Source organism: Vipera ursinii (assembly GCF_947247035.1).
Source record: "Vipera ursinii genome assembly, chromosome: 9".
Lineage (NCBI taxonomy): Eukaryota > Metazoa > Chordata > Lepidosauria > Squamata > Viperidae > Vipera > Vipera ursinii.
The window spans coordinates 729,771-755,744 of NC_139523.1; the positions used below are offsets into that span (position 1 = coordinate 729,771).

At 43.4% G+C, this 25,974-nt stretch overlaps 2 protein-coding genes across 3 annotated transcripts in view; both read left to right on the top strand.

Annotated features, from left to right (window-relative positions):
- MRPS15 (mitochondrial ribosomal protein S15) overlaps positions 1-12,534 on the top strand; it is a 35,598-nt gene extending 23,064 nt beyond the window's left edge. For both annotated transcript variants that reach the window (XM_083369152.1, XM_083369151.1), the window contains exons 6-8: positions 7,438-7,496; positions 11,571-11,762; positions 12,343-12,534. In XM_083369152.1, the coding sequence (XP_083225278.1) occupies positions 7,438-7,496; positions 11,571-11,762; positions 12,343-12,453 (362 nt within the window). In that variant the 3' untranslated portion in view covers positions 12,454-12,534. The remainder of the gene's footprint in view (positions 1-7,437; positions 7,497-11,570; positions 11,763-12,342) is intronic.
- A 4,562-nt stretch (positions 12,535-17,096) lies between these two features.
- On the top strand, positions 17,097-22,102 carry LOC310644855 (cornifelin-like). Its single transcript, XM_083370171.1, has 4 exons — positions 17,097-17,328; positions 18,361-18,497; positions 20,289-20,406; positions 21,810-22,102. The coding sequence occupies exons 1-3, from the start codon at positions 17,175-17,177 to the stop codon at positions 20,382-20,384; spliced, it is 387 nt and encodes a 128-aa protein (XP_083226297.1). The 5' UTR covers positions 17,097-17,174; the 3' UTR covers positions 20,385-20,406; positions 21,810-22,102.
- Positions 22,103-25,974: the final 3,872 nt, after the last annotated feature.

Consider the following 25,974-nt stretch of genomic DNA (forward strand, 5'->3'; position numbering starts at 1 on the left):
CTGGCATCCATCCATGAATGCCAATGCTTCGTTCTCACTATTGTAGACTTTTTAGAATAAACAATGCCTAAATGTTCTTTGATCTGTGTCATTAGTTGGAACCATGACACATACAAAGAATAGCTGCAGGACTTTGGCTAGTCTAAAGAAAAGAAGAAATATGGAGGACATGATAGCAGTGTTCCAGTATCTGAGGGGCTGCCACAATGCAGAGGGTGTCACATTATTCATCAAAACACCATAGGACAGGACAAGAAACAATGTTTGGAAACAACTTGGAATTAAGGAGAAACTTCCTGGTACCTGTTTCCAGCGGAGCAGTCAGAAGATTTGGAATGCCAAATCCTTCGGCTGAAATTTCTTTCTGTTGGGGACCCTAAGGGGCCAGAACCCACCCCAAAGACGTGGAATGAAGGAAGGAAATCCCAGGGACTTAGGAGAGACAACAGTCTCCATGAACGGTCCAGGAGAAGCCTTCCAGAAACCAACAGAAAAAAGGCTGGCTAACTCCATTTTCCAGCCATAGCTGAAAATAATGGAAGTCTCAAGCTTTATTTTTAAGCAGATTTTAAACAGCATGCTTGAATATGGGTAAGAATATTGATTTTCTCTATCCTACCTATTTTCCTGAAGAAGAAAATCTCAAAAATAAGAGATCTCTGGGGGGAAAAGGAGGGGGTTTCTACTCCCTCCTTTTGGCTACCAGCGGCTAAACTTACCCTTTAGAGAGAGAGAAAAAGACTTGAAAGATCTGAAAAATGAGCAAATGTTGACACCTACTGGTGGGTGAGGATTTTTTTCTCTGACCTTCAAAGTTCTTAATAAAGTACAGCTGTGTAAATAAAGTGAGACTAACAAATCTGAAGCAGTGAATGCTTCACAAAAGGAAACATATGATAAGCGGCAACCATTTCAAAGGACAATGATTTTAAACTACAAAGAAATACAGAACAACTTTGAGAGTAATCTCCAACTTAATTTTACTCCAAGAAATTTCCCAGGAAAATACAGTAGAGTTGATTGAACATAATTCTGAGGATAGAGACTTAAAGAAGGAACCATATAAAATAAAAAATCATGATTTAATTCAAGTGGGAGATATTTCAATGCGTCCAAGCAACTTTAAAGATAAGCAAAAGAATGAGAAAAAAATACTTTACAGAGAAATGAATGATGCAGCAAAATACACTGATTAAGAAAGGCAATGGCCAGAGAAAAAAAGATTAAAATGGAATTCAAGAAAATAGATGATGGGACTTATCAGAGAGAATATTTAAAAAAGAAACGTTTGAATATGGCTAAAGAAATGGAAAAACTTTGGAATGTATTATTCTTCAAGGGATGATTTTTTTAACTAATACAATATGTGTTTTTTCTTTTTCCTTTCTGTAAAAGAAATTAAAATGATTTAAACAGCAAATGTTTTAGTTATTTAAATGTGACGATAAGAAAAGCATAAAATGCTTGAATTAGAGGTAAAGGATTAGATGATTAGATCTATTGAAGGGAATGCTTAAAGTTTAAATAGATTAAATATATTTTCAGCTATGGTTAAAAAGAATAAGAAATTGAGGGAATAAGTATGTATTAAATTAGGAGGAATACATATTTTAAGTAGTATGTTATTTTTTTATTTCAGTGTTTTTGTCTTTTTTCGCTTTGCTTTTTCTCTTTTTTTCCTCTTTTCTCTTCTCTTTCTACTTTTTTACCTATTGACTAAGAAATATAAAAGTATGAGAGGGCTTATATGGAAAAAATAGAATTCAATCCATCAATGTAAATGTAATTAATTGTTGAGAAAACTGTCACTAGTAAGAATATTTACTAAAATGACAAATAGGAATATTGGAAAAACTATATACTTAATTGTTGTTTATCAAAATAATGAGAATTGTTTTAATCTAATGTTTACAAAGAAAGATACTTTGGAGAAAGGGGAAATCAACTGAAATTAACATATGGAATATAGATTGTAGAAATCAATTGTTAAAGATTGTCTTACAAATGTTACCCAGACAACATACTCTTTACAAATGACTGAATGATTTATGTTCTGTTAAAAAATACCCATAAAATATTTACCAAAAAAAATAAGGAGAAACTTCCTGACAGTGAGGACAATTAACCAATGGAACAGTTTGCCTTCAGAAATTGTGGGCGCTCCATCACTGGAGATTTTTAAGACGAGGCTAGACAGTCACTTGTCTGAGATGGAATAGGTTCTCCTGCTTGAGCAGGGGGCTGGACTAGAAGACCTCCAAGATCCCTTCCAGCTTTATTCTATTCTATTCCTCACATGCAACCCTAGTCTCCGCATTGCAGCATAACTAATTAGGCAACGGGAGCACCCTGAGTGCCAAATCTACAATGAACCTTGCTTCAACCATCTTTGTCATTCTAGGTTGCCACAGGACCTCTCCTGTGGCAACCTAGAATGACAAAGATGGTTGACGGGGGGATGAAGTATTTTTGCTAGTCTAAATGTGAATAGATCCTGTGGGAACCAAGGTCATTCCCAAACTGTAGTGGAGAAAAAGGGATGTCCTGCCAGAAAGCCCGCCAAGTTAGTTCTGTTGGAGAATGTGAGTGGAAATTGTTACCTTAAGTTACTCTGAACTTTTGGGGGAGATTTTACACTTGGTTTCATTTTTGACTGTACCGACATCATGTATCCAATAAACATGTTCTTTGTGGAAATCTCATGCCTCAGAGTTCTGATTTATTTGGCTCCATCATTAAACCAAATCTCATTAAAGCCCCTTTTTATTTCAGGGCCCTGAGCCCTGGTCAACCTACCCACTATCTTTGGGAGGATGGCAAAGACGCAGGGAAGATTTTGGGATGGAAAAGAAGGAAGAATTGATAGCAAGCCTCAGTGCAACTGCAGCTGCCGAAGCATTGGCTGCTGGTCAGGCAGGAAGCAGATCATCGGTATTGAGGTCTCAGCTGAAGACCCATTTGACCCAACCTGAGAAGTCATTGCTGCAAAGAGGAACTCTGACCTTCGGAGACCTCGGTCAGGCAGGGGCAGCCCCCAAGCGCAGGGGTACTCCTGAAGCGGCCAAAGTTGAGTTCCCACTGATTTCATCCCACAGTCCTCTGTGGAAGGTGAAGATGGCAGCAGGATGGGACAAATTCGGGGAATGGAAGTACTTGACAGCATTCCATGGCCACTGGGTCGAAAGATTGAGAGAGAGGTTCGACCGGATCGATGTCAAGACAGTGACCCTGGTTGCACGGTACGTGATTTCAGACAGAGAGCATGTGAGGGTGTTGCCATTGCTCCCACGCCCAAGTCTGACTGCTATGGCCTGCACAGCTTCCCTGCTACCTAAACCAGTCTTAGCATTGAGCCCAGCACGCAGGCAAAGTCCCATGAGGGATCAGCAGGCTACAAGCCCAGGAGCTCAACAGGGAGGATTCCAGAGAGTGGATCAGCCGCAGCCCCAGTACCAGTGACCTGCCCGGAGCCCCGCATAATGGACGCCGCAGTCTGTAGACCCACCTCCCATCAAACCCATATTTGATGGGGACATAAAGAAATTGCCCTTTTTCCTGAACTAGGTGTGGGCTCACCTGGATCGCTATGCTCCTGCATACCCTGACGACTCAGTGATGGTGAACACGGTGGCGGCCAAACTAGAGGGAGAAGCGGGCGAGTGGTTGACCAGCCTCCATGATGAGGAAATACCAGAGCTGTGGGACATAAATCTGTTCATGGATAGTCTGAGAGCCAGATTCAGACGAATCCCAGGCCCTGCAGGCTGAGATGGAAATCCACATCCTGAGGCAGAGGGGTTGCCCTGCTAAAGAATACATCCGGGAATTCCAAAAAATGGTTGGCAGGATCTGGCAGTGGCCAGAATGATCACTGATCCACTGACCGCTGATCCACTGATCCATCAAAGAGGGACTAGACTGTGACTTATTCCAGGCATGTACCTACTGGGGGATTCCTGAATGGTACCATATGGCTGTGACCCTGGATATTGAGTTGGCCTGTTGTAAGAAGTAGCCCAGCACCTCTGAAAGAAGTGAGGCAAAGCCAGGAGATGCCTGTTTGGGCGACAGCCATCGGCTGCTCCTGCAACCAGTGCCCACCGAGCTGCCGGAGCTCTCATCAAGTGCTTCAGGTGTGGCCAGCAGGATTACCAGGCTGCCTGGCTCCTGCCCCTCAAACCAGGAGTGTGCCTGCCACTACTACCAAGCTGAAAAGGTCCCCATGTAGGGGACGAGAGAAATCAAACTGAGCACATCAAGATCAAGCTGTCAAAATCCGCTCTCCCTCCCAGGGAAGAGAGAGCTCCGGCTGAGAGCCTGAAGTTGCCAGTGCCTTATGACAGTGAGGCCGATCTGATGGTAAGTCAAGCCATCTCACTCTTCGCCATTGCCGTCAAACTTATAGTACCAAAGACTGGGTCCAGACAGACTTAAATGTCTGCGAGACGATATTCCAGGGGGTGCAAAAACTTGCGTTTTCAAAATTATAGTGTATATGCATAATTGGTTGCTGTTACTTCGAAGTTTTGTAAGGAGTGCAAGAATATATCAGAAGCGTTCTAGGGGGGCAGGGTATAGAAAAGTTTGGGAGCTCCTGCCATAAATAAAATCAGTTTAGCATCAATAAAAATATAGTTTCCAGAACACAAGAAAGAAGAGTTCCATTGTCTTCTGCTTTAATTACACTCATTCAGACCTCACCTTGAGTAATTGGCACCATTCTGGGCACATTTTTATAAAAAACCTTTTTCAGAGAAAGGCAACAAGAATGGTAGGTTTATCCCTACTTAATCTTATGAAGACAGATTAAAGAAAACTTTGTTAAGGGATGGGGGAATGCCATCATATACTCTCAGCTCTTTGAGCTAGACGTAGGAAGCCAAAGTTATGGATGCTAATACTGCTTTTATTGTGAAGTAACAGAATCTTGTAAGTCTAAATGTGCCCCCTCCCAGTCTTCATCAGAAGTAAGAGTTTTGTCTGAGATGCTTTCTTAGGTGAAAGTTCTGTCTTGTACTTCAGGTTTTTTTTCTCTGACCAATACCTTGCTTTGTGCTTCTGCTGCTCCTCAAGGTTCCCCTTACAGCCCATTTCACACACCTGAAATGGTGTCACACAGGAAGTCAAGACCTGTTTTGTAACTAAAGTGCTCTTTGGTATTTGGCCATAAATGTAATAAAGAAATACATATTCATTAAATAATAGATTTTAAGTTAAAGCAATGAAATTCTAGGAAGGACTTCTTCAGGAAAGAGGAATTGGACAGTGGAGCACAAGACCCACCAAGAAGGCAGGCTCCTTTTCACTGGGGGTGGGGGGTTAGACAGAGGCTGGGCAGCCCCTGGAACAGTGGGGTGGACTGGATGGCCTGGGACATGGTGAAAGAGTGAGTTCATTTCCTGCAGCTTTGGTGCAGGTTTCAACATCTCACTGAGGCAATAACTTCAAGATGCAGCAGGAAGTGGAGCTATTGAAAGAAGACTTGTGAAAGTCAAACCTCAGTTGAATCCTGCTGCACAGATTATAACTGCATAGAATTGCTATCCAACAAATTGTTGTCTTGAGAAAGCTTCCTTTGACATTTGTCTTTTGGGCAGAAGACTATCATCAGTTCTCCCTCCTGATTTTCCAAACTGGCTCCAGTTTAGGTTATGTGTGTGTCACTTTTTTTCACTTCTTATAAGACTCTGTGCCTTGTATCTGTCAGGACCCACTTCATCTAATCACCCAAGAAAGCAGAACTCTTGAAACTGGCATTGTGTCAAAAGGAAACTTTTATTAGGGACTAGTGATAGCAGGGAATGTAAGGCGAGATCTGAAGAAAAGCCCCCCCCCCTGTGAATGATATAATTAAAGCAAGCAATATGCCCCCTCCCACCAAAGTCATAATGTCCGTTTCAAATCCAACCAATCCACAGGTGGCCTGGTGGGCAGCTGACTGGTAGCCATGCAACTCAAGGTCTTCTCCAGCTTTCGTTTCCTTGCAACTGTCTCCTAGATAAGGAGACACATTCCATAGTCAGAAGGGGGAGGCCAGAAAAAGGAAGGAGAAAGTGAAAGTTAACACTATGAATCCCCCCATGCACCCCCTCCCCCCAGCAAGAATAAAGGTAAAGGTTCCCCCGCACATGCGTGCTAGTCGTTTCCGACTCTAGGGGCCGGTGCTCATCTCCGTTTCAAAGCTGAAGAGCCAGCGCTTGTCCGAGGACGTCTCCATGGTCATGTGGCCGGCATGACTAGACGCCAAAGGCACACGGAACGCTGTTACCTTCCCACCGTAGTGGTCCCTATTTTTCTACTTGCATTTTTACGTGCTTTCGAACTGCTAGGTTGGCAGAAGCTGGGACGAGTAACAGGCGCTCACTCTGTTACGCGGCACTCGGGATTCGACCTGCCAAACTGCCGACCATCTGATCGACAAGCTCAGCGTCTTAACCCACTGAGCCACCGCGGCCCCAAAAAGAATAGAAGGGAAAAGAGAATAGGTGAGGGGTTTGGGGGTTTGACAGTATCCCACCCTAGCAGGAATTTGGCATGTCATCCAAGATTAATGCTTCTTCCCCCTCCTCTCCTCAAGCAAATCTGAATTATATTCAGCAATAATTTCACCACTTACCCAGAAGCAGATAAATTGCTGCTGTTGTTCCTTTTAGCTTTGGCCTCAGGCAGAGAAAAGAAATGGTGCCTGATTCACAGATCTTTGAAAGAATAAGCTAAAGGAGATGTAGGATATTTATCTTCCAAGGGATGTGGTAGTCACCCATTTATGCCTCTGATTATGTAAAGTGTTTATTTTCAACTTCAAGCAAAACAATTTCCTGAAAACCTATATAAGACAGTTTAAAATACTGATTAAGGTGCCAAGAGACTTTAGGACAACTGCACTCTCTCAGCCCAATCCACCTCACAGGGTTATTGTTCCAGGGCAAATAGGAGGTGGGAGCATTGGTTGTGTTATCTTGCACAAACGTTGTTTTGTTGTACAAAATAAAAGGAATGTAAAATCTAATAATAAATTTTAAAAATAAGATCAATAGTGATTACTGTACACAAGTACAAGTTCCTTTTATGCAACATAAAAGGAAAAGGAATGAGAGAAGGAAGAGGCAAAGAATTCTTAAAGAATACAGTGCTGATGATGATTGGTTGGACTAGAAATAATTGAGATGCCCAGTAGAGCTGATTATTCTTCTGAAATTGTCCTGCTTCCTGTTTTCACTCCTCTCCCTCCAAACTCACTCTGACTTCTTTCAGTAGAACAAAGAAACAACAGGGAAATAACTCAATGCCCACGTGTAACACTGAGCTCCCTTTCACCAAAAAAATGCTGCCTCTTAAAAGCGTGTCTGGCTGCTAATGTTCATTCATGTGTACTCTTTAAAATAGGAGAAGAAAATATAATAGGAGCTTTTGTAACTTTTTTTCTTAATGTTCTAGTTGCCTACCTGACAGCCATGATCCGCACCCTCAAAGAACATCTGCATATGCACCCCAAGGTATGATTTCTCAAAGCATTTAAACTGCTTGTTATGTAACCTCTATAAACACTGTCTTCTAAGCCAGCAGATTTTGTTGAAAAGCAGTGCAATCAAATGGATGGCAGAGAATTGGATTTCTAGCAGTCCTTATTGAATGCAAATATCTTCCGATGCAAAGTAGTTCATTCTTCAAATGAACCTCATAAAGTTCAGTATAGATACAGAGAAGAGATCTGGAGAAGCTAATGAGAGAAGGGGGGAAGCTAAAACCAATGGCAATTTCTCACCCTTTGTTCTCACCTTGCAAACTGTCCTTGTTTTCCATCATGTCCATCTATCATTTTGTACATTGTTCTTTCATCATTAAAATTTTGAACTTTTCTTTTTTGAGGACCCAAAGATGCTTTTTAAAAAGGAAATTGGACCTTCTTCGTATTTCCTTGAAGACATTTCACTTCTTGATTGAAGTGTCTTTGGGACAACCATGACCTGGATGACTGAGAATCTCCATAGACATCTTTTTTGAGTATTTCAAAACTGCATCCAACCATACCTTGCTCAGTCTTCCCTTTCTTCACAATCCATTCACTGTTCCTTCATGTATTTATTTTGCAATTCAATTTTCATTCATTTTATCTACCATGTATGACCAAGCTGCCCATATTTTCTAACGGTCAGTCACTTCTATATTTAGTCCGCATTACTCATTCAACTTTTTATGTTTCTCTTCATATGTCTAGCTCTCATTTCCTAATATAGTAACAAAATGGACAGAAAAACACTTGCAAACAGCCACTTATTTTTGTTTATTTTTGTTTATTTTTTCCAACAAACAGTCACATGTATCCATTACCTTTCCACTGGTACCACTTAAATGTTATCCTTCTTACATCCTTAGGGGCACAAATTCTTCCCTTTTTTGCCATTTATAGTTATTCACACACAGTTTACTTTGTCAAACATAAGGTTTTGGTACTTTAATTATTAGATCATACTGTCTAAAATTTCTTGCAAATGTTTCAGTTCTTGGCCACAAATACAGTATCATCTGCATGCAAATGTTCGTGCATATTCACACTCCCACACTGCATATCTCTGATGTCACCATTATTCCTTATACATTTAGCCATAAATGCATCAAACAGTCAAGGGAATCTCCCACATCCTTGCCTGACTGTTCAATGTTGGATTCCCACCTTCCATTTTTTTGGTCAGGCATCCTTTACAGGCAATCATCGAATTATGACAGTTCACTTTGCGATGGTTCAGTTACATCACTCCCATAAGAACTTATAACACAGTCCTAAAGTTATGAATGTTGCAACACCACTGCAGTCATTCATCCTTATGACTGACCACAGAGACACTGCAACATTTCCCCTGTCTATTCCTCCCCGCTCCTGGGACCTAACAGGCACTGCTCTGTGGATACTCACTTTGCGAAGATCTCCATGATCAAGCAAACTGTCTTCTTTCCACCTCTCTGCTGTGGTGTCTATGCTGGCTCCCAGAGCTCCAATAGCAGAGCAGTGAGAGCAGAGACAGAGTGGGACCAGTGGGCCCTGCTCAGCTTGACTGACTCACTGAAGCTGCCTTTGCAGGACATCTAATCCACTTTTGGAGTGCCAGGCAGTCAGCCCTGACGAGTCTGATGGAACCGAAGATTTTGCTGTGGAAAATGGAGGCGTGCAGGGGCACGATATTGCGCTTCTTCAGCGCTCCATCCTCTGCTCTCAAAGTATTTGCAAAGGGGACAGAAGACTTCAGGGCCACAATCTCATGCTACTTCAGGCCCTTTGCAAAAGCTTTCGGAGCGGAGGATGGAGAGCTGAAGAAGCATGAGATCGTGCCCTTGCAGGCCTCCATTCTGTGCCTGTGGAGACCCGGTGGGTCAGGAACCAATGTTGGGGACCCTACGAGAGAATGAGGTATCTTAGTAGGTGGGAGGAGGTCTTGGGTAGTCTAAAGTAGGTGGCCTGTTTTCAGCACATGGTCTTCCCCACCTGAGATACCTCATGTGCACTTAATGACCCATGCATTTGACTAATGAATGCATTGCGGAAAGCAGGGAGGGATCACATTCATTTAACGTGATCCAATTAATGAATCCTCGGATTATGAATGTAATTTGCAGGCTCCTCAGGGGAGTCAAACTCTATTTCACTGAGGGCTGCAACAGCATTCCAGAATGGATTTCACTTTCTCCAGGTCCACTTGCAAGCAAAACCAGCTTTGGTTAATCCCCACCTCAAATCATATAATAAAAGTATAGAGTTCTCCCTCCCCCTTTTAGTGCAGGTCACATCTTCCAATTAAGTGCTATAATATTGTTATGAGAAAGTGTCTTTGAGTTTAGCCAGACACCTGGTGAACTGTTCTTGGTTCTCACGGTCTGACTTCTTGATCTCTGGCACCTGAATTTCATTTCCATTTCCCCCTTCCCCAAGTTCTTGGCAAGCTGAGAAGCAATAATGGTCGCAACAGCATAATTGCGCTTAGAATTTGACATTTATGTTTTGTCATTTCATTAAGCATCATTTTACATAGATTCTGTTAATGTAACCATGGAATTCTGTAAGATTGTTTTTTTTTTCCATTTGTTTTCAGGCAGCCTCTCTCCATTCATTCTGTAATGAGAACAGTCTGTCTTCTAATATTATTCAGGATTCAGCCTTTTTTCCCCATTTATTCTTCTTTCACTCCAATTTCTTTTGGGGGTTTTTCTTCCATATCCAGTTTTTCCCAAAATTTATTCTTGATGCTGCCAAAAACTAATTTCTATCACATTCAAAACTTTGTATCATTCTTGCATTGTTGTTTTAGCCATTCAGTCGTCTCCGACTCAATGACTTTATAGGCAAGTGCTTTCCAGACTACCCTGTCAAGCAGAGCTTCTCAGTTGTTCATCTTTGTATCAGCTTTGATGGAATCAAGCCAGCATGTTCTTTGCTTGCCCTTTCTTCTTGATCCACTAAATATTCCTAGCATCATTGACTTCTCCAGTTAATTTGCATGCATGACATGACCAAAGTAAATGAAAACAAAGTTAATAATTCTTGTTTTCTCAATTTTATCCACAGACGATCCAACCAGTTATGCTTTTAAATTTATTTCTTTTTCATGTGTAGAGTTAGGCTTAAATCAAACATCGCCTTTTCTAAACAGATACTCCTCAGTCTCCTTTTCATTCATGCCAGAATAGTTGTGTAGTGGGCAGTGCTGAAGATGGTGGCATCAGTGAAACAGCACATCATCCAGGGCAGTTGCAGGGATGAATTTTTTATTTTTTAAAAAAACATCAGCTGGCCACATATTGTATGGCCTGCTCTGTGGATTCCTTCTTTCATATGTACCCATAACAGTCACGTTGATGTGAATTAGTACTTCCCAATGTACATTTTAGGCTTTTACTCATAATAAAGCCTACACCTTCCTTTCCCTGCATATATTCAATAATTCCTAAGAGTAGACCATCTTCATTCAACTCTGTTGCATTTTCCCACTTTCATCATTTCACAAAAATACATCGTGGCTATTTTTCTTTTGGTCATTTAATTCGATTATTTGTGCTCCTTGCATGCACTCCTCTGGCATTCCAGATTTCAGTTTTCCAATACCAAGGTCATCAACAGATATATTGATATTCACCACCACCACCATAAAACCTTATATTAACATGGAGAAGGTGGAGTTCAGGTTACCAGCCTGAATTGTTACTATGTTCCCTGCTGACTCCTAGTGAGTCCTGGCATATTATGGTAGGATTTCTAATCCAAAGACTTCATTGCAAACCAGTATTCTACTGCCTGCATTCCATAAATTAGATGATTACATGCTTTAGATCCAGTTTTGAGAAGCATATTTTTAATACTGTTTTGTTTCTCAGAGATCACAGTGTATTAAATAATATTCCTTATTCCCCAACACAATGATTTTTTTCCTTCTAGGAAGTTAGCAGTTGTTTATTATTACTGTCTTTCAATAAACTTGCAAGTTTATTTAAATGCTGTCATTAAATTATTAACCAGAAAGTTGAAAAATTAAAAGACTTAAATCCACGGATAATTCACCGAAGAGGCTATAACTTTCTAGGACAAGGTTAACCTTACCCGTATGATGATAGCCACTGACCGTCGGACTGTGTTGCTGAAATACCTACGTAATAACCACTATGATATCTTTGAGAATACATGCAAGCAGTTGGAAATTGAGTATTCACCACCTCCACAATACCGGCAAAAAATCACACGGCGCGCAGCTGTCAAGAAGGAACTTCGAACCATGGTAGGTTAAGAATGGCTGGCTGAAGGTGACCTACGGGAACAGCCTGGGCAATTGCAGCTTCTATATCATAGAGAACTTGATTTGGGATAGTAGGCATGTTTCGCTCTTCTGCATAGACTTCAGACAAGGAAAGAGGCTTGAAGGCCACTTTTGACAAGGATCCTCTCCAATAGGTGAACAGCATTTATGTCCTAAGTGTTAGAGTGGGTGGGTAAGGATAGCATGTAAGAGAGCAGGAAAGCATAAACGGCATGGCTAAGCAAAGAAGTACATTCTCAGCAGCAGTGAACAGCTTGTGGATAGAGGACTTGCCCTGCCTTAATCTTTGCAGAAAATAGCATGACTGAGCCATAGCTTATTTCTTTGACCTTTATCAGTTGGCTTCATGCTTCATATTCAGATAAAATGGGGCAAACTACATTATGGTTTTTTACTGTCTCATTGTAGCGGTTGCAACCATAGGAATGGGGACATTTTTATATGATGGCAATGGAAGCAGAAGCTGCTTATTTCTCCAGGGTGACAGGGCATTTGGGTAGCTAAATCCCCAATTAAATCTCTCCTTCCCATTAATATTCAGGTCTACAAAGAGAAGCAAAAACTAAGAGCTCTGGAAAGATTGAAGCAAATGGAAAAGCAAGATGAAGGAATAAAGGAGCAAGCTCGGCCAAAGGAGGAGACCCCAGGCTGAGCTAGGCATACCTTCTGTTGATGAGAGGAGAAGCTCAAACCAAGGAACAAATCTTAAAGATAATAAAACATTGGACACCAACTTTTCATCTGCATCTATGTATGGGGACATATGCACACACCCTCTTTTTTTTCTCTTCATGTATGTGTTTGAGGTGTAATAAGGATGTTAGATCAGGGATCTCCAAACGTGTCAACTTTAAAATTTGTAGACTTCAACTCTCAGAATTACCCACCAGCATAGATTCTGGGAGTTGAGGTTTACAAGTCTTAAAGTTGACAGGTTTGGAGATTCTTGTGTTAGACATCAGTTATTGTTCTAGTTACCTAAATATTAGTAGGGATTCTTCTACCATTCTCAGAGTTCAAGGAGGGAGATCCACCAAATTGGATTTAACCAAAAAGCATTATTCACTGTCCTCTTCCCGCAGGACTCAGTCATGTACTACCAGCAGATGACAAGTCCAGTGGCACCCTTGTTGTTATGATCAGTGCAAAACAGGGTTTGTTCCCATCTTTCCAGAGTGCCTCAGTTTCTTTTTTAAAAATTGAAGTGGAGACCCTCAATTTGTAAGTCACAAATATTCCATTCTTTGGACAGAACTTGGAAGTTTATACCTGATCCAGCTTATTTTTTTTTCCCTGAGTAGTCTATATAAAAATACTGAAAGACTGGCAGCTTTGGTGAAATGCAGCCTAAGAAATAGGAGCAGAACTAAGGCTCTTTTCTTTGCAAAGGATCTATTACATATCTCAGGGGTATTATTTCACAAAACTTGCTTTTTGTTTTCAATAACTGGTAATGTGTAATTAAGAAAAAAAATACTTGGAAATGTTCAAGACTGTTTACGTTGTTAGGATTTTTGAATTCCCTGGCTTTGTGCCATCAGAGTTGGAAGGACCTTGGAGGTCTTCAGTCCAACACCCTGTACAAGTGTCCCCCTACACTGTTCTGGACAAATGGCTGTCAAATTTCTTCTTAAAAAATCTCCAGTGATGGAGTAGCCATGACTTCTGGAGGCAAGCCATTCCATTGATTAATTGTTCTCGCTGTTAGGAATTTTCTCCTTAATTCTAGGTTGTTTCTCTCCTTGATTAATTTATATCCGTTGCTTCTTGTCCTGCCTTCAGGTGCTTTGGAGAATGGGTTGACCTCTTCTTTGTAGCAGCCCCTTAGATACTGGAACACTGCTATCATGTCACCCCCAGTCCTTTTCATTCAACTAGACATACCCAACTCCTGCAACCATTCAAGATGTGTTGTGGTTATTTTGAACACATCTTGAATGATATCAGATTGTGGGAGAGAAATAAGGTGGCAGGTTCCTGGGATGTAGAAAGTGACCTGGGAATGCAGTTCTTTCCCCTATTAATCTTCCTACCTTCAGTGTAGACACTTGTACATATGTAATGTTAGTTGAGCTATTTGGGAAGAGCAGCCTAGGAATCCAGGACCATAAGCAGTCTCCAGGACAGCACCTTTTTGCAGTCTTCACCAGAGTTCTGATTTACAATCTGAAGTGGCAGGATCTACTTTCCGCTTTTGTTCTAGCTGTCATTCTGCTGCTTGCTTCTCATTGCATACTTTGGCAGGTTAACATCAGCAACGGCCTGGGGGGGAGGGGGGAGAAATTGGAATATGAGTGGTTAGGGAGGGTTTGGCTTTGAAGCAGAGAGCCCTGACTAGGAGGAGCTTTTACTGAGGAAATTATGGAAACGATGTCTACTCCAAGGAAAGAGCCAGAGCAGAAGAACAACACTGGGGACAAGGCAGAAACTGAAGTTCCATGGATCCCACAAGGGGGCCCAGGCAGCCCCAGTCACTGGTGCTCATCTGAAGGTTGCAGGAGAATGGCCTGCAGTGGCAACAGCCATTCCAGAGGAGCAACTGAGAAAAACCCCAAATGGCCCATAGTCCTGGGGAGTTGGACACTTGGGAGAAGTAGAAGAACCTTCCTCAGGGCTGAACATGGTAAAGGGAGATCGCTGGAAGGCCTGATGCCCTATTGGATGGGAGGACCAGGCCTACTGGAGAACCCCAAGTTCCATCTCCAGAAAAGCAGTGGACCAGTTAATAGAGAGTCCAGGCCCTGGAACTATGGAATCCTCCCATTCAGGGAGCTGCTGCCATGCCACCCAGCCCTGCAGCCACACCAGGTGCAGCCTCACTGTGCTTGCAACTCCACCAATGGCTCTGTCAGCTGCCCAAGCAGCTACCATTCCTGCAGTTGCCCTGCCAATAGCTGCCCTGCCAGCACAGGCCCCACCCCTGAGCCTGGGGGATCACACTCCACCACTCCTGATGGTTAAGTTCGATGGGATGCCAAAGTGGCTGGCCTATTTTCTAACTCAAGTTGGGCATTACATGGGAATGCTATGGGGCCATGTACCCAGACAATGCTGCCTGCATTGACTGTGGTCTTGTTAGATGGAGAAGCGATGGAATGGCTGGTGGCCTTCCACGATGATGATGCACCAGAACTGGGACATTTTGATACATTCATGAGAACTTTACAGCAACGGTTTGAAGACCCCTACACAAACTAATGAGCTGAAATCTGCATTCAAAATATCAGGCAAGGGAAGTGGTCAGTGGCAGAGTATATCCAGGAGTTCTGCAGACTATCCAGCTGGTTGGGAGAGTGGCCCCAATGCCTGATGATAATCTACTTTTGAGAGGGTTTGAATGAAGAGTTATACTACACTTGCCTTTCCCGATGGGTACCGCAAAATCTCCAGGCGTGGTACCTGCTGGCCAGTAATATGGAAATTGACCTAGCTGAATTCCATGAACACATAGGAAGAAACAGCCACAGATAACCCAGTCCTGAAAGGTGAGGAGCACAAAAAGCGGGGAGAGGGGACTCATCTCTCTCAAAAAGCTCTAAACCCCAGTGGAGCTTAATTGCATGTTTCTGCTGTGGCAAAGATGAAGCATCGGAGTGCATTTTCTCAGACTGTGGTATCCAATTTACTTTGGTTTTGGCAGGAGTTCTTAAAGGTGTTGGGTACAGCCCAGGGGCTAAGCTCCTCCTTCAGACCAATGGAGACTGTGAGAGAACTAATGGCGTGTTGCAGCAGTACTTCCATTGTTACATTAATTATCAGCAAGACAATTGGGCCCAACTCCTGCTCTTTGCTTAAGTTACCTACTATATTTTCCGGCGTATAAGACGACTTTTTAACCCATGAAAATCTTCTCAAAAGTCGTCTTATACGCCGGGTGCTGAAATTTTAGGGACAGGGCTGGCTGGAAAACCTGGAGTGGATTTCCCATTTTGTCTGCGCAGGGAAAGCGGGACCAATTGGAGAAGAAGCTGCAGTCTGTGATTTTTTACAGGCTGGGGTCTGGGCGTCTTTCCTTCTAAAGTTGAAGAGCAGCTGTAGTCTATCCCAACTTGAAAAGCAGGTGGGGAATGCAGCAGTCAGAGCAGCTGCTTAGCTCTAAGGACACATTTGACTCAGGAACTGGGCGGGCGGGCTAGAAAACCTGGAGCGGATCTCCCATTTGGTCTTTTTTTTAAAATCCCATTTATATCCCGCCCTTCTCCGAAGACTCAGGGCGGCTTACAATTTAAAGCACAAATCAATGTGCTTAGCAATAGCCTTCATTCTATGTATATGCCTGCTTATTAGGGCTTTCGCCCTCCCCCAAACAGCATTATTACAAAGTCAGCTTATTGCCCCCAACAATCTGGGTCCTCATTTTACCTACCTTGGAAGGATGGAAGGCTGAGTCAACCTTGAGCCTGGTGGGATGCGAACCTGCACTAATTGCAGGCAGCTGGTGTTACTTAAGGCTCTGTGCAGGGAAAGCTTTAGAGTGAATTAGGAAAAGTTTAATCCACTTGCACTGTTTTATGTTTACATGTTTGATGACAAACAGCCTTATGTTTATAAGTGACAGTTTTCCTATTAAGTACCTGCATATCATAAGCATTTGAATTAAAATTACCATATTAAAATAAAATCTGATGTTTTTTAATTTTTATTTGGTGTGCGTTGGAAGAGGGGTAGTCTTATACGGCGAGTATAGCCCAAACCCTATAATTTAACAGGAAATGTAGAGGGTCGTCTTATACGCCCAGTCTTATACGCTGGAGAATACGGTACAATAATTCAGTGCACAGTAGCATAGGTTTCACCCTTTCTGGGTGACCACAGGCCTGGACTTTGTCCCTATGCCAGAACTGCCCCATCACAGATCCAGCTGAGGGGATCAAAGTCTGCAGAATACTTAGCCCATGGTGTGCAAAGCTGTAGACAAAGTGAGGGAAGCTTATAAAAAACAAGCAGACAAGAAGAGAGCATCTCACTAGGTTCCAGCAGTGACTATAACCTGAAGAAAACTAAATCCAAAATATGTAGTCTTTTTCCATCACCAGGGTCATAAATCCAGTGACAGTTGAGTGAAATGAACCAGGAGTCTTTCTTTGTTAATTAAACAAGTGGGATGGATGACATTCTTAACACCTAAGCCCTTCATTTCCCTGCAAGCTGAAGCACTGCTGGTGATCTAATATTCTGACTGTAAATACCACGCAAAAGCTGCTCTAGGACAGTTTTTTCAGTTGCTCTGTCTGCTGCTTAGAAAGCTACTTGTTTCACAAGACCTTGCATTATTCCACCCACTTCTTGCTGCTTCCTCTGGCATTTCACCCAGCCTGCAGGATATCACAAAGAAGAGCATTTACAATCCTGCTTGTGCAGTTGCAATAGACAATGTCTGTTCAGAAGCAGATGTGTTTCCCAGGAGCCCAGCCTTTGCCAATGTCCCAGTCAGTGATTTGCCAGCCAACTGTCTCCCCAGTAAGCCAGTCCTCAGAAGGCAGTTGGGCCAGCGGGAGATATGAGTGCTGTTTGGACTGTCCCATGTGTAAGTAAATCTCTGGTTCTAATACCTGTGGGAAGTAGCCAGCTGAGAAGGAAGGAATGAGACCCTTTGTGAACTAGTTTTTCCTGAAATAAGACTGGATTTCTGGGTTATTTCCAGTAAGTGGACTTCCCAACTTGTTCCTTTCAACATAGGTTGATACTAAATCCCATCCTGCTCAGCTATTCTGACCAAGATGATTAAGGAAGCAAAATCTTTCTAATTGGAGAATTGTCAGTGGAGAAGAGGATGGGAGGGGTCCTTGGTGCTCTCTGAGCTTGGTTGTTTTTATGCAGATGTTTTATTACCCAAACTAGATAACCTCATCAATGCTAGTTGAGTGGGGTTTGGTTTCAAAGAAGTGGACATTTCTGGCATCATTCATTTTGCCTTCATTCAGGACAGGTCATGCTGTTATGTCAACAACTGCAGATACAGGATTCTCTTTTAAGGTTTCTTGAAAATAGAAAAAATTGTGTAGGAATCTGGCTTTTGAGGTCAGGACTTTGTTAGACATTGGCAAAACAATTTAACTAGCAGCAAACTTTAAACAGTATTTTAGTTTTAAATATCAAGATGCCAGCTCAATTCTCTTGCTTTGGCCAGGTGACATTCTCAAAGATGTTTCCTAAAGCTGCCAAATTTGGAGACCTCAGTCCTAGGGCAGCCCTGCCAAAATAGGGCTTTTACCCTCCAGAATCACGAGGATATATGTAAAAGGGGGGCAAAAACTGCCCCCCCCCAAGTTTACCATTATCTAATCCAGTACAGTTTTTATTGTGTTGTGATTTCTTTTTGTCTGAGGGAACAAAAAGGAACAGGATATGACCTCCATTCCTTAAGTCTGCTTTTCATCTGACAGGGTCACTGGTGATCCTAGTTTGTCACAGAACACAGTCAACCAGTCACTCTCTTACCCACAAAGGATTGGCTAGGGGAGGACTTAGTGCAAGGATTACAAGTCTGGACAATGGATGACAGCATTTTCTACCTACTTCTATTTGTTTCCATGTGTATGTTTATGTTGCTTGGCAGGTTGTGTTGGAATTTGCTGCCCAGTGATTCTGAGCTGCTACGTGGCACGCAAATACGGAGAACACTGTTGCTTGGCGGTGGTGCCTGGTGGCATGACTGCACTCCGAACACACATGCGGGTCTCCTATGGCATTCCGGTAATGTGCTAAGATTTCATTTAGCAGGCGATCTTTCGCTGAGAAATAGAACAGCAGTTGCTGGGGGGTGGGGAGAGATGAAATTTATATTTTAAAAAGGTTTTGTCAAGATTTATTGCAGCATTTGTTCTTAAACCAAGCACTATGCTGCAGAGTAGCATCTTGTCTTGATTGCACCTTTCATCACTGGAATTGCTAAAATGCCTCTGCTGGACACAAAATGAAAAAGGAGAGGGTGAATTTATTTATTATCCCGCTTTTATTATTACAATTATTCCTTGTAATGCAAGTTTGTTTGCCTTCATGTCTACCCTGAACACTTCCAGTTTGAGGGAAAGGATAACGGGGCATATATGTTTCTCCATCTACTTTAAACCATATTTATAATTACAAACTTGCAGTTTTATTGCAGTGGGTGAATTCAGCCAATTTGTTGGCAAGACAGTTATTGAAGTTTCACAAGAATTCTATGAGGCAACTTGTCAGTGAAATAAATCACAATATACCCTCGCCATCAAAACTGGGCACAAACTGCAGAATTTGCTTGAATCCTGGAATTAAATTGTTTCCATTACAAAAGAAAGCAGAAATAATTTATCTCAACTTTGCTACACTACTGAAAACATGCATTATTAATAAAGGACATAGTGCATGCTTTGTCTCATCATCTCATCAATACAGCCTTGGTATTATGAAATATTGTGCCTTATTCTCTTAAGTCTAAGAGATATGGTGAAACAAGCAAATACCACAGCTTCACATCTAAGTGGTCATGCATGAGAGGACAATACAATTTTTTTCTATTGCTACTTGTCCTTTTAATGCTTATTTTACTAAACAGTTCCAGGATCTAATGCGAAGTATAGGAAGACAAATCCAATATTTAGCTAATCTTTAATTTGTAGCATATTCATCTAGCATCTGGTGACAATTTTTTTTAAAGGCTGTAGTTGAAGCTACAGGTATTTTGCACTGCTCCAAAATAGTGCCTTTTCTTTCTGTTCTAGCACACATAGGGGAGAACTAATAACTAATTCCTTAAAGTGTTTCCCAAAATCATATCTTACTATGCTGCGTAGTACTCCTATCAGCCTCATTCTAAGTGAAAATAATTACTACTGCTGGGAAATGTGAAATTTGGGAAGGAAGAATCAAGTCTTCCCAAATTTCTTTTTCTGTTTCCAATTGTAAAAAGTAGTTAATGGTATTCATGAACTACCAGTGATTCTAAACAGGGCATTGTAGAAGTAGGATTAAATTTATGCTGGATCTTCCAGCAGAAACTTTAGCCCCTATATTTAATTTTTATGTGCAGTAGGTAGTCTGTATAAATGGGCTAGGTCAGTCTCTGCTGAAATGCTTGTGGTCTACATACCTTTGCCTCAGAAAATGCCATCCAAGATTTCTGGCAAAACATCAGGAAAACTGCTGTCTAAACCATGGTCTCTAAACCCTGGGGCCCAGCATCTGTGTAAATGTTCACTGCACAGAAGATCAGGCACGTTTACCAACCTAGTTCATATCCCCAGACTGCCTATGAAGAGATCAACATGAGCTTTAGATGTCTTGAGAACAATATGCCTCTCCAACCTTTTGAGATGGATGAGAAGAATAGAGATGTTAATAATCACACCTGATATTTTTCATCATCTATCATTCAATAGGGGGCTGAGAGGGGATTTTCTGTTTCATCTCCTACCAAAACTGAACTGTCATGCAGCTTCTGGTATGTGAGGGCATAATGCCCAAACGTGCACACCTGACACACTTTCCTTGGCTTGAGCATTGCAGGGCACCGTTTTGAGGGATGCACTGTCGATGTGCCTCTGTGGCTGGTGTGAGATTTGTCGAATGGCTCGGGAACTGCATACTCGCTCTCCATCTTAAAGAGCAAAGGAGGACAACAAAGGTGGGTCAGGATCAGAAGGTGCCATCAGGAAGTGGGGGTCATTTTCAGGCATAGAGGACCTTGCACTTCAGCTGGGAAACTGGGCTCTGCAGAAGGTGGTCAGGCTCAAACTACCTTTCCTGAAGGTAGCCAGGAAAGTGGAGTTAAGCTAAGCGAGACAGTCGTCAAGTGAGTTATGTCCCATTTTACAACCTTTCTTGTTACAGTTGTTAAGTGAATCACTGCAGTTAAGTGAGTAACATGTTTATAAAGTGAATCTGGCTTTTCTGTTGACTTTGTTTGTCAGAAGATCAAAAAGGTGGTTCCCTTCTTCAAGGGTTCCTCTCCTTCCAACTGTCAGGTCACAACCACAGACCTGAGCCCAACAGAAAACAGGACATTGGGTTCAAAGTAAACCTGGTTTATTTAGTTACACACTGGCTTGTGAGTTCAAAGCAAATGCAAACAAAGTCAGCGCTGGGAGCAACTGCCTCCCAACACACTAAATAGACAGATCCCGCCCAGGCCCGCTCCCACCCACCTAACCAGCATCCAGAACAACAATCGTGAGCACTCAGCACAACAGCAGTCCTCTGCCCTCAGCAATTAGCCTGGCTTGAGCTCTGGTGCATGGCAGCAAGACAGCAGGGCAAGCGAGGGCTGGTTTTAAATTCCCCCTGTTTCTCTGCGCCGATCAGCTGTTCAGCGGAGTGCCAAAAAGCTGAGCTGGCAAACCTGGAAGTTCGACAAGCAGCCACCCTCTGGCATGAAGGCCTGGCAGCAGTCGGCTCCCAGCCGTCCCACCATGATCGCCTCCCAGGTGTGCTCAAAATGGCCCCCGGTTGTCATACAGGTACAGGGAGGAGGGCTGTCGCTGCCTCTAGCCGCCGCTGTTGCTCCAGTTGCACTCGTGACTCCACCCTCCCAGTTAGTGGCAAGCCTGCAGGAGATTGACAGGCGGATCCTCCTACCAGGGCTCCACCTGGAACGCAACCAGGGGCCATTTTGAGCACACCTGGGAGGCGATCATGGTGGGACGGCTGGGAGCAGGCCATTGGAGCTAATTGGAGCTTCCAGTGCACCTGAAAGAGAGGAGGAGGAAGGCGAACAAAAGTATAAAAAGAGCAGACCGGGCTGTTTTCAGAGGAACAGCGAGCGAGGGTGAGTGAGCAAGTCTTGGGGGGAAGGGCTAGCAAGTGAACGGCTCCTGCCCAATTAGTTTAACACACAAAGTTTCACTTCCCTTCTGAAGCGCACTATCTCTTATCTTCTCAAAACATCCAGGTTGATGGGGGGCTAACAGAGACCTTTAAAATTGAAAAAGGTACAAGACAGGGAATCAGACCTTCCAACTTCTTGCAGGGGGAAAAAAAGATCTCACAAGGAGTTGGAAGGTCTGACTGAACTCTGTTTCCGTGCAGCAGAAGAGAAACATGCCAGAGCTGAAAGCACATTAGCAAAGAAATGCTTTTGGGAAGAGAGAGGAGCTGCGCTGGGAGGAGAAGCAGCAGGAAACATAGCTGCTATTTCCAGAAGGGAGAAGAAGGACGTGGGACAATGCAGGGCAGCAAGCAAGTGCTATTCTCTGCTCTGCATCCCTCCGCAGAGCTGCTCTGTTCTCCATTCTCCGTGAGACAGGTGACAAAGGACTGGCGGAGGAAGGTGGCAGGGGAGGCTTGTGCCACCCAGTTACGGCGCAAGTCATGGGAGAGTTGGCGGAGGACAAGGAGGCTGTGCCCGGGCAGATAATCTGCAGGGTGAAGTTTAAAGAAAGCCCCTCCAGAGGCACACAACAGCAGCAGAGCTGTTCACTGTCACCCACACACCCACCCCCGGCTCCAAAACGGGAGGGGGACTGAGCCTACCCTGCCCATCCCATCTGCAGTAGCATGGCAGTCTGGCTTGGGAGGGGAATGAAAGTTTGTTGATCAAAGAATGGCCTGGTAGGGGGAGGGGGGGCTGAGTGAGTTCCATTACCTTTTTTCTTACATCAAAAGCACTGCGTATGTATATCCTTTTTTTTACTCTATCCCAACATAGCCTTCTTCCATTCTTGTAGCATGCTGTATCTCCATAGCATTCGCAAAATTATCTCCATAACGTTCCCTCTTTTGTGAATGCCATATTATCTTAAATGTACCCCTTTCCTCAACTCTCCTCCATCCCTTCTTTTCATCTGTCACCAAATTTCCTTTCTGTACCTCTGTTCTTTTCATCTATTTCATTCCTCATCAGTTCCCTTTTCATACCTGTATTTGTACGCAAATAGCAACAGGTTGTCAACCATTTATGCAGGATCAGACCTTATTGTCACAAAGTGTGTGCATGAATGAGCAAGCACACATATGCTTTATTTTTATCTTGCATGGAAACATTTGTTGTTCCATCGGAGATTCAGCAAGACACATAGCACCATTTACAAGGATTGATGGGTAACTGCCCTTACTGCACATATTTTTTCAACATATTATAAAAACCATGTATTGTTAACAATAACAACAAAAGAAAATGTCTGCATGTTTATGTTTGCTTTTGCATTCATCAGACACTGCTGTAGCTTTTGTAATTTTCACCTACTACTTCCCATTCTCTAAAGACAATAACATTTTTGACATGTATACGTACCATGTCCTTGGAATAGGAAGCACAGTGCAATGCATTGTACACTTTATATGGATTCAGACAGTTTCACCTCAGGCCAAAGGAATAAATATCACACATGGCACACAACTTTCCTCCCTTCCTAGACTACCGTAACTGAACCCTAGTCAAGACACATTGATATGTGTGCGCGCACACACACACACAGAGACATAGATACGTACATAACAATTTGGTGTCATCTGCAAATTTGAAGAGTTCCCCATATATTCCCCCCCATCCAAATTGTTGATGAAGATGTTGAAGAGCACTGGGCCCAGAACAGAGCCCTGGGGCACCCCACTACAAGGAAAGAAGGAAGGAAGGGACAATGGAAGAGAGGGAGGAAAGGAAGGCACCCACCCCAGTCCCACCCCCCTCCATCAGAGACCCACAGATTCCACCACCACCACAGGCACTCCACAACCTGAGTGATGAGCTGGCCACGCATGACCCCCACCCCGGCCATTGACTTGTCAAAAAGTTGCAAAAGGTGATCACATGACCCTGTGGATGCTGCAACAGTCATAAGTGTGAAAAATGGTCATCAGTCACTTTTTTCAGTGCTGTTGTAACTGAACAGTCACTAAGCGTATTGTTGCAAGTTGAGGACTGTGGGTTTCAGAGACCAGTCATCGCAGGGTGTCCCAAAATGTCTGTCTGCCTACACAGAGTTTATTGTATTTATACAGTTTTAACAAGCAGGAAATAACGCACAGCAAAAGCATTGTTTATTGGTGTACTCCCTAGTCAATCTTACAGAACATCCGAACATCCTAGCCAGGTCAGAGTCTCTCTTATCTATCTAGTCTTATCTGCAGTCCTTGGCAGTGCTAATTGGAATGAGCTCATAGACATGCGGATATCAGGATACTAAGGCAGGCAGTTTTCTGTGCACGGTCCCTTCATATCCTTGACCTCCATCTCTACAAAGGACTACTGTACTTTATCATTTTTTTTCCTTTTTTGGGGGGTCAGGTTTTTGACATCTTGCTGAGCGACTGGTGGTACTGATATTGCCTTATCCTAAAAGTGGTACAATGGGTGAAAATGTTGAAAAGCCCTGCTCTAGGTTCTTGTGATCCATCCAGACCTCAAACGGCTCTTTGGCTCCTTCTAAGAAATTCCCCCAGGTCAATAATGCCCACCATACAGCATATCTCCCATATCGCCCAAGCCCACTCAGTTTCAGTCAGCTTTCAGTACACACAGGGCTGTAGCGTTCCTCATTTGTTCATCTGTAACAGAACTGCTCCAACCAGTACGTCGCTGGACAACGAACGGCTGGTCAGGATTGGGGTGTTTCAGGACAGGCTCTTTCGCAAAGAGGGCCCTCAGGTCCTCAAAAGCTTGGCAGTCTAACATCCATGCCAGTGGCTGAACGGGATGTGGTTTGCCTGCTGCGTGTCTAGTTCTGAGCAGGTTAGTCAAAGGCAGAGACACTCTTGCGAATGAGGGGATAAACTGTCTATAGAAATTCGCAAATCCCAGCTGACAGTGGGTCCGTGGTGTCTGCCACTCCAGTACAGCCCTGACTTTGGCAGGGTCCATCTCCATGCCTGCACCCAATATACAGTACCTGAGATAGTCCAGTCGGGTATGGTGAAACTCACACTTGGAAAGCTTCATGTATAGGTGCACCTTCAGTAGTTTGTCTAATACCTGCCGGACCAGTTGAGTGTGTTCCGCCATGTTGGTTGTGTAAATCAGGATGTCCAGGTACATGAGAACCCCACGGTACAAATGCTCATGCAACACCTCAGTTTTGTGAACACCGCGGGGCTCCCTGTTACCCGAATGGCATCACCCAAAATTGATAACTCTCCAATGGGCAATTAAACGTTCATTCCCCCGTTTCACACAAACCCTATAATATGGCTCCCATAAGTCCAATTTGGTAAAAACCCTACCCTTTGCCAGATGAGCCATGTCTTTCATCAGCAGCAGAGGGTACATGTTTTCTACACATACCCCATTGATGCTGCAAAAATCCATACACAGGCGTAGGGTCCCATCTTTTTTCTCCTTTTTTAAAGTAAGAGTTTTTATTAAATTTTATAGGGTTAGGAAGATGATATGACCAGGGTATAGCTCACTAAGAGAGGAGAAAGCTGAGCACCACAGCCGCAGTAGCGCCTGGGACCACAACTGGAGAGACAACGGAGGGGATCCTGTACCTGCAACACTGGGGCTGTCCACTGGAACAGGGTTTGCTGCCTCAGTAGTACCCCCCCAGAACCCCAGATGGGGTCCAGGATGAGGGTCAATACTGCCCGCGATGTAGACAACGATCCAGTCAAAGACTTCCACCTCTGGAAACAAAATTCAAGGGGGAACCACCAACGCTTGGGGTTTTTTCTAACCCAAGTCCTCAGCTATATGGAAGAGTATGGATGACAAAGTGACAAAGCCCGCATCCATATTGTGCAATTCGCCCTGGACGGACCGGCTGCAGACTGGGTGGTGAACCTACATGACTCCAACACCCAAGAACTCAACAATTTCAACCGATTCATGTCATCCTTGAGGCAGCAGTTCGAGGATCCTTTGGCTGATCATAAGGCCCAGGAGAGAATCAAAACAATCAGGCAGGGCAGACAGGCAGTGGCTGAATATATCCAAGAATTCCGAGCCATTGCCAGCAAGCTGAACTGGCCAGAAGATATCCTCCTTAGCCATTTCAAAGATGGGCTAAACTACAACCTGCATGATGCTTGCCTGCCTCGAGGAAACCCACACCATCTCGACGCCTGGTATGTCCTGGCAGAGGAAGTGGAAATAGACCTACTGAAGAAGCACCGTCGGGGGAAACCATGGGGCCGGCCGCCAACCAAACAAACACGCGAGAGGGAAAACCCACTGTCCACAGCTAAAAAATCAACAGGCTGTTTCAAATGCGGGAGAGAGGGTCACCACGCTGCAGAATGCCGCTCAAAAACCTCCCAGCGT